The sequence below is a fragment of the Cibotium barometz genome, chromosome 7, assembly GCF_041138505.1.
Source record: "Cibotium barometz isolate CiBa-2024 chromosome 7, ASM4113850v1, whole genome shotgun sequence".
In the NCBI taxonomy this organism is placed as follows: domain Eukaryota; kingdom Viridiplantae; phylum Streptophyta; class Polypodiopsida; order Cyatheales; family Cibotiaceae; genus Cibotium; species Cibotium barometz.
In genome coordinates, this window is record NC_141052.1 from 39,355,522 (window position 1) to 39,378,804 (window position 23,283).

General features: G+C 40.1%; 1 protein-coding gene across 1 annotated transcript; it reads left to right on the forward strand.

Moving 5' to 3' along the window:
* Positions 1-938: 938 nt before the first annotated feature.
* On the forward strand, positions 939-4,902 carry LOC147636988 (uncharacterized). The gene is made up of 5 exons (XM_086800587.1): positions 939-1,463; positions 1,687-2,093; positions 2,458-2,601; positions 2,716-3,405; positions 3,541-4,902. The coding sequence occupies exons 2-5, from the start codon at positions 1,710-1,712 to the stop codon at positions 4,612-4,614; spliced, it is 2,292 nt and encodes a 763-aa protein (XP_086656713.1). The 5' UTR covers positions 939-1,463; positions 1,687-1,709; the 3' UTR covers positions 4,615-4,902.
* The last annotated feature ends 18,381 nt before the right edge of the window (positions 4,903-23,283 follow it).

A 23,283-nucleotide genomic window follows, 5' to 3' on the forward strand; every position in this document is an offset into this window, starting at 1 on the left:
TTTGTGGATAGTCATAATGCAACAAGCCTAGGACAATTACACACTTGTCGTCTTAGTCAAGGAATCTGATGCTTGATGGAGGCATTGTGCCATGTTCTCCGTCCTTGTTCAAGACGCACATTCGGGCGCACGTTCTCCCTCCTTGTTCAAGGCATACATTCGGGTGCATGCACTACTTCATGCTCTATGGATGCATTGTGCATGCCATTCGTCTTGTTCAAGGCACGCACGGGTGTGTGTGTGTGTGCACACCTCACCATAGTAGTTGTTTTGAAAAATTGGACAAAGAAAATTTAAGGTTTAGTTATCCAAAAATACTTTTTCTTGATACGGAGTACTATTGCGTTATTTAGAAGAAAGATTATTGGATTAATTTAATGGATAAGGAAAAATAGTCAAGATACGATTTGAGTAGTTTCATGTGCACATGCAATGCAATAATGCACGAAATTATAATTAAATTCACCCAAAAAAAGGGAAATAGTATTGAGTACAAATTCGTTGCAATTTATTGAAAAAAGAAAACAAATTTTTTTATATGATGTAATCTTGACAATTTTTTTAAAAAAAAAATACTATGAGGAGAAAAAAAGCTGGTGTATTGATAATTAAGAAGAAAGGAAATTATAAAATAATTATTTTATTGTAACGGTGCTTAATATACTAAATACAAATACATACAGAGTGTAGTAAAATGATATATTTTGACTTAAAAAACAGCAAATAAGAGGGCTTTATTAATGATGGTGCTAAAACGGTATATGAGAGTATTAAAAAGAACTTGAATAATTAATGATGGTGCTAAAACAGTATATTATAAGAGTATTAAAAAAGCGTGAATAATTATTTATATTTTTGGGGCCGATTTTAGCAGAATGCAAATATCGCCGGCGTGCAGACACCGACCGGGGGCCACCACCATAGAAACGCGTGAAGAAAGAGGAAGGGCGGAGGGAGACAGAGAGAGAGACAGAGAGAGAGAGATAGAGAGAGAGAGAGAGAGAGCTTTCCTTTCTTCTTCCTCTCAAAGAAAACACCACTGATAAATAGCTCTCCCAGTACATACCTTCCTTGCACATGACCCTTTCCTCTCCCTCCCCTCTTGCCTTCTGTGAACCCTTCCATTGATCCGTCTGAAGCTTCTGAAGCTTTTTTCCTCCCTTCTGTGTTTTGCTTTTTCCCATTCGTTTTCCCTCTCCATCCCTTCTGCTTTTGCTGAAAGGAATTAGAGTTGCGCGTTTCCATACTAGCTCAGAATCAGAGAGCCCAGATCGCAATCTCATCAGAAATTAGGGTTTTCTTTGAGTTTCTGCGCCATCGTCAGCTCAGAATTAGGGTTTCTGCACCATCTCTCAGAATTCGGACCCTCAGCGCTCGGAATTAGTGTTTTCAGAGTTCTGCAGTACCGGAATCAGGGTTTTATCCCGGTGCTGATATCTACCCTTGGCGAGGACGGTCATTGGGTGAGTAAGACATACACTATTTCAGAAAAAACATGCATGAATTCAATTCTTGTGCTGGAAAAGTCATGAGTTAACCTTCTTTTAATGTAAGAAAGGGGCTGAAATCCTTCGCACTCTTGGGTTTATGGATTAGATGGGGAATTGTGATGGGCTTTTATGTTAAAGTTTACAAGATATTCACCCATCTGCCTGATTAAGTTTTCGTAATTCTCTGTACTTGCAGAACACATAGTAACCTTTAGCTTCATGGTTGTAAAAATGATGAAATGGAGGCCGTGGCCCCCAGTGCCCACAAAGAGGTTCCAGGTGAAGCTCAAACTTCACAGCCTTGAGGGCCTTCCACGCTTGATGGCTGGGAAAAGTGGCGAGTTGGGCGCCCCATCATCATCATCCTCGTCAGTCAGAAGTGGCGAGCTGAGCAAGGTGATGGTGAATGTGAAATGGAAAGGCCCTAGGGGTGCTTTGGGGTCACGCTTCAAAAGGAGCCTCAAGAGAGCCAAAACCACAGAGAAGATCCCTGAAGACGGCCCTATAGTGACATGGGAAGAGGAGTTCGAGCATGTGTGCATTCTCACAGTAGCAAAGGACGGCCGTTTTCTGCCTTGGGACATTTATTTTGTGATCACTCAGGTACTAATTTTGCTATTCATCGATTAATCTTATGCATAGTGTAGTGTTGAATCATCATCGTTATGAATTTTTGTTTCTAGGGTCATACACACATGCATATGCACACACATACATGTATGTGGCACGCGCACACACACACACACACACACACACACACACACACATGCATGCATGCATGCACGCGCACACACATGCATCTCATACGTATGTATGTGTGTGCCATCAGCATTTGTTTTCTTATGCCCATCAGCACCTTGATGAACAAGGAATTTTTCACCATATCCTTGGGGAACAATTTTTAGGTTGTTTTTGTTCCTCTAGGGCCATTTAAGATGATTAGTTCTTTTGCTTTTTGCTCTTCCAGGCAGGTGCGAAGTCAAGGTTGGTAGTGTTGGGTACTGCCATGATGAACCTTGCAAAATTTGTATCAACAACCGAGAACATTAAGCAAGCAACAAAAGTTCCTGTGTTAACATCCGGCGGAGTAGAATGTCAGGCAGCTCTTGTTGTAAGTGGCTTTCTTAGCTTAAGTGCTTTAGTGTGTGCTGTACTTTTTCTTGGTAGTGATGAAGCACTCAGTTTTGATCGAAGTTAAATTCTGGTTTGATTTTACATTTCATAGGTCTCAGCAAATTTTGTGGAGTTGAGGACACCCGAAAACATGGGCTTTGATCGCCCTATCTTACCTTGCATCAGTAGTCCCCTACTGTGCAGTGGGGATAACCAGCAGCTTGTGGATGTGGCTGCAGAGGAGAGGTTGAAAACTGTGAAGAGCTTAACCTCAGCCAATGCAAATAAAACTACTGTGCAGTCGGACACTGATGTCGGGGAATTATTTCCTAAGAGTGAACAGATCTCTGATAGCTCAAGGAACTCATTCGATTCTGATACCACCTATGACTGGGATGAAGAAGATGCCATCGATGCTGAGGAGTATTGTATCCACAGCTATGGATCTCTTGCAGGCGTAAACCTTGTTGTTGAAGGTGCTCTTTCATGCTGCAAGGAGAACAAGCATGCTGAAGATCATGTGCCATCCACTTGCAAGAGAGTTGCCCTCACAAAAGGAGGGGAGCAAATGGCTACATCTGACTCAGATTGGGGTGCCACACAATCCTCCATCCTGGACCAGGGTGCCACGCAATCCTCTGTCCAAATCATTTTGGCTTGGAGGAAGCGGAAGCTGATTTTTAGATCTCCTCGAAGGAAAGGGGAGCCGTTGTTGAACAAAGCCTATGGTGAAAACGGTGGAGATGATATTGACTTTGACAGAAGGTTGTCGGGTTCTCCCATCGAGCCACTTTTTGCAGAGGTATGATTGCATCCATTTTCCTATGCCTACTATTCATAAAGCTTGATAGCATCATAGCAAGAAAAATTGGTTGATTTTGTACAGTATGTGGCTTTCTTTGAAATCATGATGCTTATCATGTGTGTGCTGCTGCAGAGCATAGGAAATGATAATGATGCATCATCCTCAAGTGTATCGGGATGCCTGGACTTTGGAGATGAGCATTTTGCTGTTGGAAGTTGGGAGCCACAGGACCTTGTTAGTAGGGATGGCCAAATGAAGCTTTCAGCAGATGTCTTCTTTGCGACAATTGATCAACGAAGTGAGAGAGCAGCAGGAGAGAGTGCTTGTACAGCTCTTGTAGCTGTCATAGCTGACTGGCTTCACCGAAACCCCGGCAGAATGCCTATTAAGGCAGAGCTTGACACCCTTATTAGAGAAGGTTCTGCAGAATGGAGGAAGCTCTGTGATAATGGAACATATAGAGACCTTTTCCCTGATAGACATTTTGACCTTGACACCGTCCTTCGTGCCAAAGTTCGGCCTTTGGTTGATTCGCCTGAGAAGTCCTATGTGGGGTTTTTCCAACCCAAAGGTATGGAAGGTTGCTGCGATTTCTTGCAAGGAGTGATGTCCTTTGACAGCATTTGGGAGGAGATAATCAGTGTGAAGTCCGATCGAGGCTTTGAGCCAGCAGTTTACATTGTGAGCTGGAATGATCATTTTTTCATTTTGAAAGTGGAAAGGGAGGTGTGCTACATTATTGACACCCTAGGTGAGAGACTTTACGAAGGCTGCAACCAGGCTTACATATTGCGCTTTGACAAGAATGCAGGTATGTCTCATGTTCCTAGATTGGAAGGGGAAGAGAGAGTGTCATCTGACACTTCTGCCTCATCTACTGATACAGCGACATGTACATCGGCCTCCTTGTTACAAGCTACAGGTGCAGCAGAGCCAAACCCGGAAGGCTCTTTTTCTACTGACCGGCAACATGAAGCAGATCAAGGTGCTCTTTGTCAACAAAGTGTTGACAATGGGACTGTATATAGAGGGAAGGAAGCATGTAAAGAGTTCATCAAGGGTTTCTTTGCAGCTTTACCATTGAGGGAGCTTGAGATGGATATCAAGAAGGGACTCTTGGGAAGCATCCCTTTGCATCAACGCCTTCAGATAGAGTTTCACTTCACCTCTTCGGTGTTTGGGCCATCACTCAGTGAGAGCGACTAGACTCTTTGAGCTTTACAAATGATTTTTTGTACGTGAGTCATCTGCCTGCTTTAACTCTAGAAGACCTCTTTCAGAACCCCCCTAATCCCCCCCCTCCCCCCCCCTCCCCCCTCCCCACCACCACCACCACCACCACCAGCAGCCCAAAAAATACACACTTTTGTAATAAGGATGAAATGAGAAGCACAAAGTTGGGAATTCTCAAAGTACATACACACCAATGAAAAACCACTCTGTTCAATTTAGTTCCATAATATCAATGGAGGTAATGAATGGTAATTGTCCAAAGCAGTGCATTTCGTACCCCCTTGTGCATATGCGTGCACTTGTGCAGCATGCTTGTGTGGGCGCAGGCAAGTCACTTTGTTATCTCAGTATACGTTACCTGCACGATATCTTGGTATGTTTGTGTTTACGAAACTTCTTGCAAAATTGCCGTGTGCTTTTTTCACAGATGAAATAAGGTGCTCATCGTCACTGATGATCCAGGCCCTTATAGATTTGTCTTTATTGTTTCATGTAATCATAGTCTCAATTAGCTGCCCAGGAGTCCAAACCTTTGTAAAGAAGCACTTTTCTCTCGCCTCCTGTATGACTCACATAGTCTGGGTGCCCTTCACCTCTTGTTGTCGGTCATGCGTATTCCCTTGTGCGCTGCTAGATTAGCCGCATAGTCTGCATGCCATTGAATACAAGGTGTAAAAAGCTTAATTCACTCACATGCACATGTTCTCTCTCTCTCTCTCTCTCTCTCTCTCTCTCACACACACACACACACACACACACACACACACACACACGTGTGCACACGCGTGCACGCACATTCTTTCATGCTATTGAATACAAGGTGTAAAGAGTGTAATGCACATGCACATGTTCTCTCTCTCTCTCTCTCTCTCACACACACACACACACACACACACATGCACACACATTCTTTCTTGTGCAATCACACGCACACGCATGTTCTTTCTTGTGCAATTAGTGTGTGTGTGTTAGAGAGAGAGAGAGAGAGAGAGAGAGTCACTTTACTAGGCCTTCGATGAAACACACACACATGCACATTCTTTCTTGTGCTCATGCACGTGCACGTTCTTTCTTGTGCAATTAGTGTGTGTGTCTTAGAGAGAGGGAGAGAGAGTCACTTTCTTGTGCTCATGCACGTGCACGTTCTTTCTTGTGCAATTAGTGTGTGTTAGAGAGAGGGAGAGAGAGTCACTTTACTAGGCCTTCGATGAAATTTAATGAAATTAAAGGAAATTTGCGTATGCCAGAATTGAAACTAAACAAAATTTTCACCCATTCAAATCCAATTCTCATGTACAAGAGTGTGCTACAGCCCCTAGACTAACACTTCTACACACCAACCTCCTACGTTTATGTGGTAATGAGATACGATGACATTTACTAGTGCATGATGGTATCTAAACGACAATAGGCAGGCATGCGTGTGCACATATGAACTTGTTGTGAGCACATATGAACTTGTACAAGCAATTGTGAGCTCATAATCATATGAGCTCTATAAGCATTGGCACAATAGTCGTATGATCTTATGAGCTCTTCAAGAGCCTTTCCATGCAAATTGTTCCTTCACTCTTGCTCTCTTTGTAAATGGTGTATATGCAAGATGGTGTTTTGAGAGCTCTTACAAGGCTATTATACCTTATTGAGTGACTTGTTTTCACACACCACAAGAGCATACATCTAAGTTGGAGAAGCCTTTGCAATATTCAATTTACTAATTTAAAGTACAATTTTGTTTTTTTGGTAGTATAATTATTATGCTTGATATGCAACTTTGGTATACATCCATTAAATGAGATCCTTGCACATAAGCATGGAGTCATAATTACTTTTTTTTGTGACCATAAAAATTTCAAACCTTGGTACTCTGTAAGAGCCTTGGCTTGCAAATTGTTCATTCTCTCTCCTCTTTGTCTTTGAATGGCTCTATGCAAGTCGATTTTGAGAGCTCCTACAAGGCTCAATGTTTTAAGTACACTATTGATTTAAAGTACACTATTTTGTAGTATAATTATTATGCTTGATATGTAACTTGGGCATACAACCCTATTGATTTTAAGTACACTATTGATTTAAAGTACACTATTTTGTAGTATAATTATTATGCTTGATATGTAACTTGGGCATACAACCCTTAAATGAGATTCGAAGGTAGTGTGATTCATTTCCATTCATGCACGTAAGCATGGGTTAACCCTTTCTAAAAACCATAAAAATATCAAACCTTGATACTTTGACAGATCTTAGTACCCAAAGCCACACTCTTGCACATTCAAACACATCGGAAACAAAGCATGTATGCTAGGGTACATTTAAACACATTGGAACTCAAGCATGTGCGCCACGGTACAAGACTATCATGCATGCCATGGTGCAAGACTGTGAATAGGAATTAAAGGAGGCACAACCATTTCACTATTTCAAACCTTCGAACTCAAGACCTTCAGCTGAAAAAATAATTGCCATAATAGAAAACATTCTCAACTCCACGGTTGAACTTGCAACAAGCAAGGTACACAAGTTTCCTTAATGTGGATAATAAGTTAGAAGATCTAATTGAGCCCGCATGCCAAATTTTAGTTATTAGATTGCCACACATGAATAGCTACTTTTGAGTATCATCCATTTTACATGATTGCATCTAACACCAAATTTATGACAAATATGATCATATGATTCTAGGATCTTATGTGAAGGCATTTGAGCTTATTTGAGATCTTATGAGCTCCAATAAACTCTAATGCCAAAATGCCATCTTAACTCATTTGAACGTCTTTCACCTTATTTTTTAAGGTCCTATAACCTTATGACCTCCAAATATCATCTTCTAAAGCACCTAGGAGCTTATTTGGAGGTCATTAGCTGAAGTACCTCCAAATGCAATCAAATGCAAGCTCACAAGCACATATGACCTTATTTTGGAGCCATTTTAGCTTATTTCACGTCCTACAACCTCATTTAATTTAAATTAGATACTTTTAATCCTTTCAAGGCTATTGTCTTGTTTAACTTCAAATGCAAGACAAGCATCACCAAATGAGGTCCTCTAACAACCTCATTTGATTTTGAGATAACCCAAATATTTATGACCTTATGTGAAGGCCTTTGAATATGTTTAACCTCATTTTCTGTAATTTGAGGCTATTTGAGGCCCTATGACGTCATTTGAAGGCATAAAACCTTATGACCTAATGTGAAGGTAACAAATTTTATTAGAGGTCCTATTGTGACCTTATTCATAGATACAAATAACTAAAAGGGGTATATTCGTCCTTGTTGAAGCAAGGGTCGTGTGGGGAACTTACCAAATCTCTAAGCTCGGGCTGAGCTTAATAGCTGAGGAGAGATGCTCGGTGTTGCACACGTCGCTTTACTTGTTGTCACACGGATGCACATTGTCTTGAAATGGGTGGTGCAACTGCTCTCCTCATGATGTTCTTGTGAAAGTCAATCACTTTGCTTTACCTTATCACTCAAGAAAGAGGGAAGAGAAGAGAAGAAGAAGAAGCAAGAGAAGATAAGATGATAACACTCTGATCCGAATCTCATCCACATGCTAGATTTGAGTTATTAGAGAGAGTAGAGAACACTACCCTCGATAACATGAATGGGGGGAATTCTTACAAATACGAGAAGTTGGCTTTTACACTTCGTAAGCTTTTTCTCACTTGGGAGTAATTGGCCCAAGGTGTAATTACAAGTCTTTTGACCTTTCTAGCTGGGTTTTTCATGTTGTAACCTTGAAGTACAAGACTTGAGTGCATCTTAAGAATATTTACGTCAAATGATGGAAATTACAATATAATGAAGCCGCTCATTACAAAGTGTGTGGACACTAGTGGTGTAGAACCATGTTAAATCAAAAGTGGTTAATATACTCCCCTTTCTAATGTTGATCATGCCCTCATTGTGATTGATTGAAGAAGTTGGTCAAGGAAAGTGGTGAAACTATCGCACTTGAAGTAGAGAGCTACTATAGTTGAAAGAAATTCATTGTGTCCATTGTCCCTCCAGAAGAGACGATGTGGGGGTGATAATGATGATGAAAAGAAGTTCGTGCAGTACTGGTGATTAAGTACTCTAGAAGAGACGGTGTGGGGGTGATAGTACGATGATGAAAAGAAGTTCGTGCAGTACTGGTGTACTCTAGAAGAGACGGTGTGGGGGTGATAGTACGATGATGAAAAGAATTTAGTGGAGTATTGGTGATTAAGTACCTATCTAGTCTACTCATGGTGTAGGCCTTTAATATTATTCTCTATGATTTTTGGCCCTTATTTATAAAGCCCGTCGACCTCTAGAGGTCTAAGAGATCCAATCTACTCCACCCAACCATGCCAATCTTCCACACAGCTCCTAATTTTGGACCTCTCCTCTTTTAATAGCCTCTTGGTCCTTTTTAGTGCCAGCCACTATTATTAGTGCCTGGCCACCCTTGAGTCCATTACTGGTCATATTGGCTCCCCTAAACCCCGCCCGTGCCGTGTCCGGATGGTTGAGCTCTCTAGGCTCCCAGAACTACCACTATCGTGACATTACTCCCCCCTTAATAGGACTTTTCGTCCTCGAAAATGAAATTCAGGAACCTTTGTCTCAGTTGTGCTTACCTTTTCCCAAGTAGAACCTTCTTCTGGTCTATCCTTCCACTTTACTAAACACTCGTCTTCTTCTTTTCTCTTGGAAATCCAAGACTTTTTTTGGTTCGTGTGGTAAGGATGGGGGTTCGATAAGTTCTAATAAGATCTCTTGACTGACGAGATTATCGTCATCAAAACTAATTTCTGTTTCAGTCTACTAATGTGAAAAACCGGATGAACTTTAGAGCTTTTTGGTAAAGCTATTTTATAAGCAACACTACCTACTTTTTTAAGTATTGTGAACGGACCACAATACCTTGGAGATAGCTTCGGACTTCTCCACATTTTCAAAGATTTGGAGTGTTTGGAAACCATTAAAAACACTTTGTCACCTTCTTCAAAGATGATCAATATACGATCTTTGTCTGTATAATGTTTAGCATGGTCATGTGCTCTCTTAACATTATCTTTAGCGATTTTTGTCATCTCCTAGAGATCTTGAATGAAAATCTTTAATCTTTTCTTTCTCAAGTCCAACGGCCATTGGGGCTCGTGGTTGAAAACCATACATCAACATGAATGGGCTAAATCCCATTGTTGAATGTTTGGCACTATTATAAGCGAATTCCAATATGGGTAAATATTCTTTCCAATTGGTTTGCTTTTTGCTTACATATGCTCTTAGCATGTCTTTCTCAGGACTTGGTTGACTCTCTCGGTTTGACCATCGCTTTGTGGATGATCAGCCGTACTCATACTCAGCATGGTGTCCAATCTCTTAAACATAGCATGCCAAAAATACCTATTAAACTTTGTATCTCTATCACTAACTATATCGGCATCCATATAGTCGATAGATATTCTCAATGAACAGTCATGCTAACTCACGCATACTCACTATCATTTTTGTCAGAATAAACCGACACATTTTTGTCAACCTCCATGACTACCCAAACCGAATCATGGTCTCTGTTCATTTTATGTAATCCTAAAGTCCATTGACATACTCTCCCACTTACCATTTGGGATCTCTAGTGAACCTACTTTTAGGCGTTCTGCTTTATTGACCTGGCACTTTTGGCATTTTAAGACATAGTCCTGGAGGTCCTTACTTAAGCCAAACCAATAAAATTATCTCTTAACTAGTGCATATGTATTTTGTATTCCAAGATGACCCCAGCACTCGGACTATCATGACATTCATATAAAATACGATGCCTAATGTTTGAGTCCGAAGGTATACATACTCTACCTTTGTAAAGTAACTGTCATGGATGGAAAAATTCTTCCAAATGATTTCTTTCATCACTCGTAATGTGACATGTCTCCTTGAGATATCTCTCGAGACTTACCGTAGTGGAAGTGTCTATCTCATTAACAGGGCTATCTTTATTTATCGTCAAGGGATCCCTCTTCTCTATAACACTCCTCCACACATGGGCATAATGCGGATCATCAATGCACTTCCCCTTAAGCGATTCTAGAAAATCACTTTTAATTTGAGTAAAACTCAACTCGTTAACCATGGGCATGCGACTCAGTGAATCAGCTACCATACTGTAACTTCCTTTTCTATATGTAAGTTGAAAGTCAAACTCTTGGAGCAACTCTGTCCATCGAGCTTTGCGTCCTTTCAACTCTCTTTGACTAGATAGCCATTTGAAGCTCTCATGATTGAAGACTATCTCGAATCTGGCACCATATAAATAATGCCTCCACTTCTTTAAGGCATGAATTATTGCATATAACTCCCTTTCATAAGCTAAATAATTTTGTTGAGCTTTGTCTAACTTTTTACTTTCAAATGCAATAGGTTTCCCCCCTTGTAAGAGGACTGCACCTACTACATCATTGTTACTTGCAAACCATCTCTACCACAAATGGTTGATTCGGATCGACCACTTTTAGAACGGGCCTGCCCCATAGGTATAGCTACCTTCTTTAAGTTTTTCAAAACTTCTTTGCTAGGAATCTCCCCAAACGAAGGTCTTTCCCTTTCCATTAAGTTGATTCATCATCGGAACAGCTATCTTAGCATAATCTCGAACATACTTTCTATAGAATCTAGACAAACCAAGAAAAATTTACAATTCTTCTAAGTTTGTGGGATATGGCCATTTCAATATGGCTTCAACTTTTGCTAGATCCACATCTTCCGAGATTATATTTCCCAAGTATCAGATTTCTTTTACGAAGAATTCACATTTGCTTTCTTTGGCATAAAGTCAATGCTTCCTAAGTACTTCAAATACCTGCCGTAAGTGTTCGAGATGTTTTTTCTTTGTGCAACTATAGATAAGGATATCGTCTAGGAAAACCATGATAAATTTTCCTAAATAAGATTTCAAGACACTATCCATGAGCATCATGAATGTGGCCGGGCATTAGTAAACCGAAGGGTGTGACTAAAAACTCGTAGGTGACACTACAAGGGATCCGTCCCGTGCTCCTAGCCGCTAAAAATGACTTGTGGAAAAAAAGTAACGGGCCCGTGTATCAGCGCGTGTATCACCGCGGCCAAAGACATGCGTGTAAAAGCACGTGTATAGAAGTTGTTAACCGTGCTGATACGTGGGCGTATACACGCGTTTTGTTAGTTTAGCTGCGCTTAGACGCGCTGATACGAGGGTGTATACATGCGTTTTGTCAGTTTAGCTGTGCTTATACACGCGTATTTCACAGTGTATCCGCGTATATACACGCGTAGGTATGACAAGCACCAAGCATGGCTACATTGTTATGCCACATCACCAATGGGTTTGATTAGTTTATCCAAGGGTTAGACAACATCAAGGGTTGAACATTCGACCATGTGTACCAAGTGTTGGCAGGTAGCCATTTGCACAGCACCAATCCTCTTGATTGGGGTAGTTAATGGATTGGGTAACAATCACTCTAAATTTTACCATTATATTCACCATCTGGTAGTTGTGGTGGGTCCTGCACCACCATTTTAAAACCATAACATAAAGATAAGAGTACATAATACAAGGGAAACTACTCTCTTACAGAAACATACAATGCATGTCCATAGTGTGAACCTAACTACATGACTTGGCACTATAACTATTGTTACATAGCTTGTAAAACCATTGGCAACATATCACCCATATATGCTAATAGCCTAAGTGCAAAGTTATCTTGGCTATCCACACCAATATGCGCACTAGTTGAACTCGATATCTCAATAATAGAATCAAATGAGCCTTGCCTTCTTAACAGGAAAGCACCCTCTTGAGTAGTGGTGTGTTTATTAGGATCCAAGGCAGGTGGGCTTGAGGAAGTGCGGTTTGATGCACTAAAGTTGACTAGATTATCGACTCGGCTAAGGGCGAGTCTTCACTGCTCAATGGTGTGGTTGGTGATTGGCTAACAGGTTTGGTAATAACACATTAAAAAGACATTGTTTTCTCCAAAATTGACCAGTTAAGAAAATTTAAACAAAATCACACACTTGGTGCTACACACTATTTGTAAAATATAAAGTTTTCTTTTTCTATTTTTTGAGTTTGATTTTTTAACTTTTTATTCTTTTTTTGGGTTAACTCATGTCATGCCTCACATCATGTATAGTTGAGTCACATCATGTATGGTTGAGGGCACATCTCATATATTAGGACTCGTGCCTTGTAAGCTCACATTTGGGGGTGGGCTCACATAAATTTGAAGAATATTTGCTCACGTGAAGTCATAGCACAACTAGCCGACTCCCATAAATGATTTTCTTTATGTCTCGCATCTCACTTTTGGTTGGCTAGCCTCACCGTTCACGTCTCACTTCTAGTGAGCTAGAAGACTCATGTTTCATATCTCTCATCTCACTTCTAGTGAGCTAGTAGAGTCATGTTTCATGTCACGTCTCTTGACTAGATGGTTTTACATCTCCTCTCTCATGACTAACTTGCTCATGGGTTTTTTATGGAATGGTTCATGGAGTTCTGGTGAGCTAGCTGATGGGTTTTTTATGAAATGGTTCACAAAGCTAGAGTGAGTAAGCACATGGGTTCACATCTCCTACACGGGGCTATCTAGTTCATGGGTTTTTTTATGAAATGGTTCACGGAGTTCTAGTGAGCTAGCTCATGGGTTCACATCTCCTCACGGCTAGCTAGCTCATGGGTTTTTTATGAAATGGTTCATGGAGTTCTAGTGAGGTAGTAAACTCACGTTGCATGTCTCATGTCTCAACAATTCATATCAGAGCTAGTCCTATTGGCCCTCACCTCACAATGACGTATCATAGCTCATGTATCACTTCTTGTGGATTCACATCTCATGCTTCACGTCTCCTGGACTCACTCCTTGTGGACTCACATCTCATGCTTCACATCTCACATCTCATGCTTCACGTCTCGTGGACTCGCTTCTTGTGGACTCACATCGCTTCACATCTCACAACTCATGGCTTGTAGCTCACATCTGGCTTGGACTCACGGATTTTTTTTAATGAAATAGGTCCACAAAATTTTTTATTTTATGAAATAGGCAAACATGGTGGGTACGGATTGCAAGTAGTGTTGTATGGGTCTCTATACATAAGTCAACGTTATGTGAGCAATCAATGAGAAATAATTGGTCATCAATGCTCATTATTGATAAGGACAAGAATGATATTTGTAGGAATTTGATGCTAGTATAGATTGTATACACAAAACTCTCAATAGGAAATGGGTAGTTGTGTCCTTACAAGTCTTCAAGGTGAGTTGAATTGGCTAGCATAGATTGTCTGACACAAAAATATTAATAAGACATGGGTAGGTGTGATGCTAATTGGAAACATGACTATTGAGGAGTAGAGTGCTTCACTTATTGCATTGGTGTAATAATAATTATTGCCGATTGATTCCAAGGGCGAATTACAAAATGATTCATCATTGTCCCCCCACAAGGTGCAATGATGTGGTGTGAGTGTTTCAACACACTCACATGGGGCTACAATGCATGTCACCAATGTAGAGACTTGTTCTATGTTGTGACTATTGCAAGACATTATAATGCTGTCATTACATTGCACTAGTGTGGGTCTAGACCCATCCACTTCCCATATATTGCCGACAACCATTGGCATTGCCAGCTCCCCCATGTATTAATTGTGGTTCCACCCACAACCTACAGAAAGGTTTTCTAAGACCTCTACTACACCTATTCTACTTCATATCTTGATGTCCCAACCCCCTTCATCAAGGGTTAAACCTTAGTAATCTAGGAAAAAGTATCACTCATCAATGGGGAACAAGGGAGTTTAAGCATTCTAAAATCCTTGAGCCATGTGTTTTGCAATAACCACATGTTACTCTCATAAAGAGTAATCCACCATTATCCATGCCTTAAATTGACCTAAAACCACTTGTGCATGGGAAACCTCCATTGGAATGTCAATTAACCCCCCATCAAGTTCTTGAGTGTCCTAAACATTTTGAAAGGATGCACCATTAACACCACCATGTCATGGTTGTGGGGAAACTTTGATTGCCCCTTGCGAGTTGCATACAGTAAAGGCTTACCTAATGACAAACTTAAATGTGTTGAGCATTCAATAGTGCGGAAAAATAATCATTGCTCCATGAATGCAAACCAAATAAAATAAGGAAATAGTCAAAGAAGATATAAAATATTTGACCTCAAAGGTTGTTAAAGACAAACCTATGCAAATAAGCCCACCACAAATGCCATTTAAAAAAACATTCCTTAAAATAGGTTGGAAAGATGATGAATAGAGTTACCATACAGAGTGGTTCTAAATAGAGCCAAGACTCATAATCCTTTTGAGAGTGATGAAATGTTGGAAAAGGTGATGAAGAGAATTACCATACTAAATCCAAGACTCGTCCTCTTATTAGAGTGACAATAATGAAGAAATTATACTTAAGCCAACAGGTTGAAATTAAACAATCTAATGTGGATCTGGATCGAACACTTGGCTAAATGCCTAACTCCCCTCAAGAAGAAGAAGAAACACAAGCTTGAAGAAGCATGATGTTTGGTCAAGGAATTCAAATCACACTCAAACCTAAACCAAAGGAGCATTACATAGGATTAGTGGGAAATCCACTAGAGCTTAAACTTGAGCAAGAGGAGTATATCGTCTAGGGTTTACAAGACCTCTACCTCCTCTTTTAGATCCATCTGAGGTGGTAGCAAGTGATCTTTCACCACCTATCCCTTGGTGGAAGAGAATAAACTTGATACCCTACCTATAAACAAACCCCTGCTTCTTGTGAAACTTGTTGAGCATCTTTCGCAAGTTCTTGAGGCCATTAATAAGGACTCAATAGGTGCACATACATGAGGTTGGAAAAGTGTTATGTGCTACTAGCAGCACATCTCTTCCCTCAAAGAAGGATGATATTGAGATTCCTTACACCATTTATTGGCCCAAGTCTTACACCTACAGAAGGGGAATACATACCCAAGGATATAACTACTCTCTTTTCTTTCAAATTAGCATTCCCATTAGTACATTGATACGTGCTAGCCAATGCCTATGGAAGGATTTATATGACTAGATGGAAGAACAATTCAAGTAAAGGTGGAAGTTTTAGAAGAAGTCATACTAGATCATGAAAAGACCCATAGTGCTAAACCCAAGGTGGAAGGGTTAGAAGAACCCATGCCAAATCACGAAGAGACCCGTAGTGATGCACACTAAGAAATTAAGGCATGAAAAGAACCAACAATAAATATAAACCAGGATACAATTTTGAAAGTGATGCCATAGTTGCAATCTTTCTCATAGTTTATAAAAAGGCCGAACGGCAAGCCATATTAGATGGTGGTTCTTGAGGCAAAATTATCATCAAGCAATGATAGGAGAAATGACAACACTAGACTAATTATGAAGCTAACTAATAAGGCCATGGGAATTTTGGAGGATCTAAAAATAAAAACTTTTAGCCTAATTTTTTCCCCACTCCGTTGTGGTGGTGAACTTTGCATAGTAGCTAAACTCTTACGACTGCATCAACCCTACATGATGCAAGATTGGTTCCCCATGACCAATTGATCACATCTATATTCGAAAAAAGTGTGAAACTTTACAAGTAATCTTTCCACACGTAGAAAGGACAGCTCATGGGTAGAGGCTTTCCACACCTAGAAAGGACAGCTCATGGGTAGAGGCTTTCTACCCAAGGAGTCTATCCTGATTACAAGGACCTCAATTGTCGTTAATATTTGTTAGACTTGTCATCAAGACCTAGAGGATGAAATGTCCTAGCAACATTCTTCTAGAAATTGTAGGCACTTAATATGTGCATACAAGCCATAACACATACCACTTATATGCATCTATTAATATATGGATTCAAGCCACAACACCACATACGACAACACATACCATCGCTCAACACCTTGAGTGTGAGAGATGACTCCTCACTTGAGGCCCCACCTCTATCAAAACAAGGGTTTGGCTTGACTTTCCATTTAGCAAAAACATGTAAAGAAGGTGAGCTCTAATTAGGTCTAAATCTAGCCACAACCTTACGCCATGCGAAACTTGGGTATTCCTAGGCCAACGCTCTCTTATAGTGGTGTACTAGACGTCAATGTTTGAGTGGCTAGAGAGAAAAAAGGTTTAAATCTTGGGATGTTCACAAAAAATGTTCACACTACAGGTAATTCCTTGGTTTAAAAGTTATATCTAGTTCGTTTGAGTGTATTCAAAGAGGAAGTTATTCTTGGAGGAAGTTGGGTGAGCAAAGTTGAATGCATGATCATCTGACTGACAACATGGCAATCTTAGAGCTCCTCTCACAGGCAAGGTAATCATTTGCTCTAGGGAAGGGGAGAGAACAACAAAGCCAATGCTCCTTCAACAACACATACAACCATCCATAACTTTGACAATAGCAGCATGCCCTCTACTACCCTCACATCATCAAAGAATAACTAGCAAAATGTTGCACTCAAAAGAATGTGGCTTGGCATCCTAGAGTCAATGACACCTTGCAAAGATGAAGCCTAACTACATACACAAATTGGTCCCAACTTTATGCTTTAGGGAGCCTAGAAATCACTTATTCAAGGGACACTTACACCCATCGAATATTACATTACCATGTCTGGTGAAATGTAAATAAAAAGTGTTGGATTATTTGATCAAATAGTCTACATTGGCAATAACCTCATGAAGTGTAGATTTCATCATGTGATTGTGATTGTGATTGTGATGTTAGTGCACTACAAGGTTGGGTGATCCTTGGAAGAGAGTGGATTGATGCCACTCAATGCCATATCAATTGGCAAAAACACATGGCTACCCTCAAGCTTAACTTCATGTTTAAGTTTCATCCTCTACATTGGTAACCCTCCCACAAAAAGAGAAACCCCTTCATAAACCTTAATTAGCTTTTCCAAAGAAGTCTGGAGCTTTAATGTCATCAAATCTAACCTCACTCCCATCGACAAATAATCATGTCTAACAACAAAGCCTTGACCATTGAGAGACCCCTTCCTCGTCATCCATTGAACAAAATATCAAATCCCAACCTTTAAACTGCACGGCCTTCTTCATACCATTTCCAAGAAAATCAATCGTGAGTGCCTCTAGGAACTTGTCCATTATTACAATGGATATACCAACAAAATCAATGGTGGGTGCCTAGGAACTTGTCCATTATTACAATGGATATTCCAAGAAAATCAATGTTGGGTGCCCTAGGAACTTGCTCATTATTATGGTGGCTATACCAAACTTTGGATTCCAAAGAGGCCATCAAAGATAACCAAGAGGCGGTCCAAGAAAGGTAATGTATGCACCAATCCAATTCTACATAGCGGTTGGTTCTAGATCAACTACTTCAAGCCCAAGGTTACTATGAGCCTACAACTACCCCGCATTGACATCATCCTACATGGTGTCAACCAACCATTAACGTCCATAGGTTGACAAAGTGGTAGTATGATTCACTCCACTAACTAATTTTATTAATTTAACATCATCTTGTGTTAGTAAATAAATCTTATGTAGAAATTTTCATCAAGGGTGACTTGACATTCAACAACCTCTTCTTCAACTTAACCCCCATGTGACATAACTCCATCCATCATGTGTACATTATTTAGCCATCTATACCAAAGTTTGATTGCACTATGATTTATTAGAACATAAAGCCGTTGACTTCACTCCTTGAAAATCCCCATCATCAATCTACTTCCCATGGCTACTTCACTAACAAACCCTCATCACCACTCATCAACAACCCATCTCAAGAAATGGATCCCCATTTCCCCTATCTTGTTCCATCTATAGCCAAGTGCAACAAGATGCTAGTCACAAGAGCCAAAATGATAGAAGAAGTCCACATGCGTAGCTAAGTTCATGTGCCCTACATAGCCTCATCAATCGACTCCCATGGTTGCTTCACACCGATATGGATGCTTGCTCTATGACATCCCATGTCATGAAATGGATTTCCATCTCGTCCAACCTTTTTATTGCCCCAACAAAGACATAAGAGCTATAATGATAGAATAAATTGGCATGTACATATCACTTATACATCAAAAGTTAAAAAAAACTAACAAGCAAAGATGCCTTTTGTATGCATCTTCAACAACAAGATGCAAAAACCAATGCATTTCTTTATCTTTAGTAATCCATATAGCATCAAAGGGAGCATGCAATTGACATTGATGGTTGTGCCCTCGTTTCTCCAAATCCTCCTTGCCTAATTCTTAATAATAATTATTTAACTAACTCTCTTTACCATCCAATGGGATACTATTAAAAAGGTTTTTCATTTAGTCCGTTGTACCGAAAACTCCTCAAAAGATGATAGAAAAGTCACAAACACAAATGGGGTACTATTAATAGCGTGTTTCATTTTAGTCTATTTCACTCATACTCCTCAAAAGGTGATAGAAAAGCCGCAAACACAAATAAATAGGAAAAGAAAGGAAATCAAGTATGAGTACATTAATGTCACAATAGCGGTAGTTCTGGGAGCCTAGAGATCTCAATCGTCCGGACAAGGCACGAATGGACTTAAGGGTGAACAGCCACCACTAATAATAGTGGATGGGCAAGTAAAAGGGCCAAGAGGCTATTAAAAGAGGAGGGGTCCAAAATTAGGGGTCATGTGGAAGATTGGTGTGGTTGGGTGGAGTAGATCGGGGCTCTCAGCCCTCTATAGGTTGATAGGCTTAATATTGGTATCAGAGACGTCGTATTTCTTCCTTCGTAGCATAGCTAAGCCACCACACAGTCGCGTTCTGCAGCATCATAGACGGAGCAGCCACCACATAGTCGCCGGCCAATGTTTTTGCAGCATCACAGACGGGGCAGCTATAGCAGCGTTTCTGTATCCCACACAACCTCCGGTATAGCAGTAGAACAAGATTGAGGTTGACTTCAACACAGTTTGAAGCCGTCACCTCGTCGCCCGTTACGCTCAAGCCATTGACGTCGTCAGCTCGTCTCGCCCGTTCCGCTCGATCGTTGACGACGTGCAGAGTTCGGAGTTTTCTTTTTTCAAAGCTTTAAACCTTTGGAACTTAGAGGCTGTTCCTGCTTTGGAGCTTTAAAGTGGAGCCTTGGGGTTCTTCTTATGAAGATTTGAAGGTGCTTTTCAACATCGACTTTCAAACTCCAGCATCGCACCCACGTCACTTCGAGCTAATTCTTGCGATTAATTTCCAAAAGCTTGGACTTGAGGTTGGTTCTTGTGTTCATTCTCTTGCATCGTATTTATAGGGTCCATATGGAATCTAATAACCCTAATGAGTCTGGAAGTGGTGGTCCCAATCATTTGTCGAACACAGGGAAGGTAGTGGTTGATCCCGATATCACGATGACAGACCATGATCTTCTTGATGATCATTTGGTCAGTACTAAACAGTTTAAGGATTTAGAGTCCCGTACTTTGGACATTGAGGCCAAGTACGATAAGATACTTCTCTTTCTCCAGGAGTTAAAGAATAATATGCAAGCTTCTACCGTAAGTGCTTCAGTGGTGGGAGGGATGCCAGTAGCTCCCGCCCAAGGGGGCAACATGAATATCGGTACATCTCAACCTAGAGATGTTGTTGCCCCATTCTAAAAGACCTAAAGGGTCTAACTTTTAGTGGGGAGGAGAAGGAACACAATAAGGATGCGGTCAACACTTTTTTACAAAAGTGGCAGGATTTGCATCGATTGCGCCAAACTCCAGAGGAGATACGCGGGTTTGAAGCGAGCTTAACTCTAGGAGGTAAACCATATAAATGGTAGATGAGCTTGGAGTCGGGAACTCAGCCTACTACGTGAAGTTATTTGCATAATTCTTTTGAGTTTGAAGTAGATGGTAAGAAAGTGTGTTTGTAAGGTGAACATGATGTAGCCTTCTTACCTCTCATATGCTCTATGGAACTCAATCGACTTGTAAAAGCTCATGAAGTAGAAGATATCTTTTTATGTTACATGATTCTTGATGATGTTTTTTATTTTTCCACATGTGAAAACATAAGTGGTTTAAGTGAGAAAAGTATTTACATGAATTCTTTCCAAGCAAAGCATGTTTAACAATAAAAAAAGTTAATAAATCTTTAAAGCAATTGTTACAATAATTTAAAGATGTGTTTCCAAATGAATTACTGGAAGGATTACCACCTGTCCGTCGATACGGTGAGCACTTGATCGACGTAGTACCTGGCTCAAAACCAGTAAGTAAGCCTCCTTCTTATAGTCTTAGTTTTAAAAGAAAGCACAAGAAGTAGAACGACAGTTAACGGAATACCTTAAAGGTGGATTCATTCGACCAAGCACTTCGCCTTGGGCTTCACTGATTCTATTTGGTGAAGAAAAAAGATGGGTCTATGATACTATGCGTAGACTACCGTGGTTTAAATGCAATCACAATTAAGCATAATTTTCCTTTGCCACAAATATATGAGTTATTTGATCAATTCCAAGGGGCAAAGTACTTTACAAAATTTGATTTACGATTCGGATATCATCAAGTGAGAATTCGGAAAATTGATGTCCAAAAGACTGCTTTTCGAACTGATTTTGGTCACACTACAAGACACTGCTGCCATACACGCATTCCATACACGCGATAAGTTACGGGCGCGTGTATGGTCATGCATGTATATGAATAGTGTCGGGCGTCGTGTATATTGACATATAAATTCGTGTGTATTGAACTTTAAGAAACGCGTTTACCAGTGCATGTATATTGGCATCTAAATTCGCGTGTATATTGGTTTCAGAAACGCGTGTATAAGCGCGTGTATATACACGCAATTATACACGCATCAATACACACGAGTGCTTTATTAAGAAAAACTAAATTCCTTTACAAAATTAAAAACTATTTTCTTTAAACCATCTCATAGTACATTACAGTATATATCATTACACAATCCCACTACATGCATTTACAACAATAAAATATATTCAAAAATAAATCATGAGATGATAATTAAAAGACAATATATACAATAGAAATGTCATCAATTTAGAACGATACAGTGATGGATTGGTTAGGGTTCGATCTCATCTTCAATAAGATCCATCCTTGCCAAACGATCAACATCAATATCCATTTGATCAATTTGTAAGGCTACGATTAAATTTATTCCACTATTGATATTATGTCCATTGATAATGGTATCGATGTCCTGATCATCCTCATCAACATCATCATCATCCTCAATGGTAGGGTCATTCTCATGATCATGAGAAATGGCACGCTCATCCTCATTATCATTATCATCTCTTATTTCTTGATCATCGATCACATCTTCATTGGCATGTTCGACATCATCTTCATTGCGGCATGTTACATCCTCCATATGCTCCATATCAGTGAATGTATTATACATCACTTTGGAACGTGGTGCAATAGGGATGACGTACCACCATTTAATGTCATGCACCATTGGCAGATAGATAACCTACTCAAATACACATACTGCAGTAATTAATTAGCATATCAAAAGTCAAGGGGTACGTGAGCTTAGATATATATGTACATGAAACACATACTGCAGTAATTAATTAGCATATCAAAAGTCAAGGGGTACGCGAGCTTAGATATATATGTACATGAAACACATTAGTAAAAAAATGCATACCTGCTCACATTGTTGTGGCAATACGAGCCTATCTTTCTTTGTTTACCAAAACTTTGTAGAGTCAATAGTTACATAGCCACTTGCATGGTGTTTTATCGTTGCATTAGGCTCTTTTTTCACCACGTTCATTTGCCATTTGATATCCAAAACATACACAAAGAAGCGACGAAAGTCAAGCCTAAATATGTCTTAGATTGTGCCACAATAATCATCCATTTTTCCATTAGCTCCCTCAAAGCTACTAATGACACCGCAATCTTGTGTATTCCTCTTTTTCATCAATTCTTTGTGTTTGAAAATGCTTGCCTTCACACCATATAGCATTGAACATAGTGCACTGGACCAAAATAGAAGCAATATTTGTGTAAGAAATATGAATAAATATTAAAAGCAAATCACTTACAACTAATGCAAAACATTAGTTCTATGTACCTTTAACATGCATCCTCGTGCATACTCCCATTCTTCCGCCGTGATATGCAGTCCCTCGTCGCTCTCTGCTCTCTCCATTTCCTCATGCAACCAATCAACATGGATATCATTCGAAAGTGTTGCTATATGCTTAGGGTACGCCTTACGAGAGCCATGTTACCTCCGAAAGAGAGCTCTTTCTGCTTGCCTTTTTGTCTTTGCATCCTCATATCTTGTAACCCATCTGCTCATCACATCACTAAGGATGCAAGTGAAATTGAGATCATCAATCAATGTTCTGTCAATTACTTTACTCTGTCCTTTTCCTTGAGGAACAATAGAGGTCATCCTCAAGTCCTCTTCATTGCTCCATAGTCGTGGCAAAGAGCTGTCCACCTGACCAAGAAATTCTGAAATATATACAAGAGACTCTTGTATCAACCAACCCTCGGCCATGCTTCCTTCGGGCCTTGCACTTTGCCTCACAAAGTCTTTTAAGGTCTTCATGAAGCGCTCTAGGAAGAACATCCAACGTGCATGCGGTGCTTTTGAAACCAAATGGATTCACTCCATCCATACCTAGGCCAAGTCTCAAGTT

Bases quoted from the DNA above. Each gene is read 5' to 3' on its own strand.
- LOC147636988 (XM_086800587.1), top strand. From the start codon at position 1,710: ATGGTTGTAAAAATGATGAAATGGAGGCCGTGGCCCCCAGTGCCCACA. The intron at 2,602-2,715 runs GTAAGTGGCTTT...TACATTTCATAG, and splicing joins AATGTCAGGCAGCTCTTGTT to GTCTCAGCAAATTTTGTGGA. The intron at 3,406-3,540 runs GTATGATTGCAT...GTGCTGCTGCAG, and splicing joins TCGAGCCACTTTTTGCAGAG to AGCATAGGAAATGATAATGA.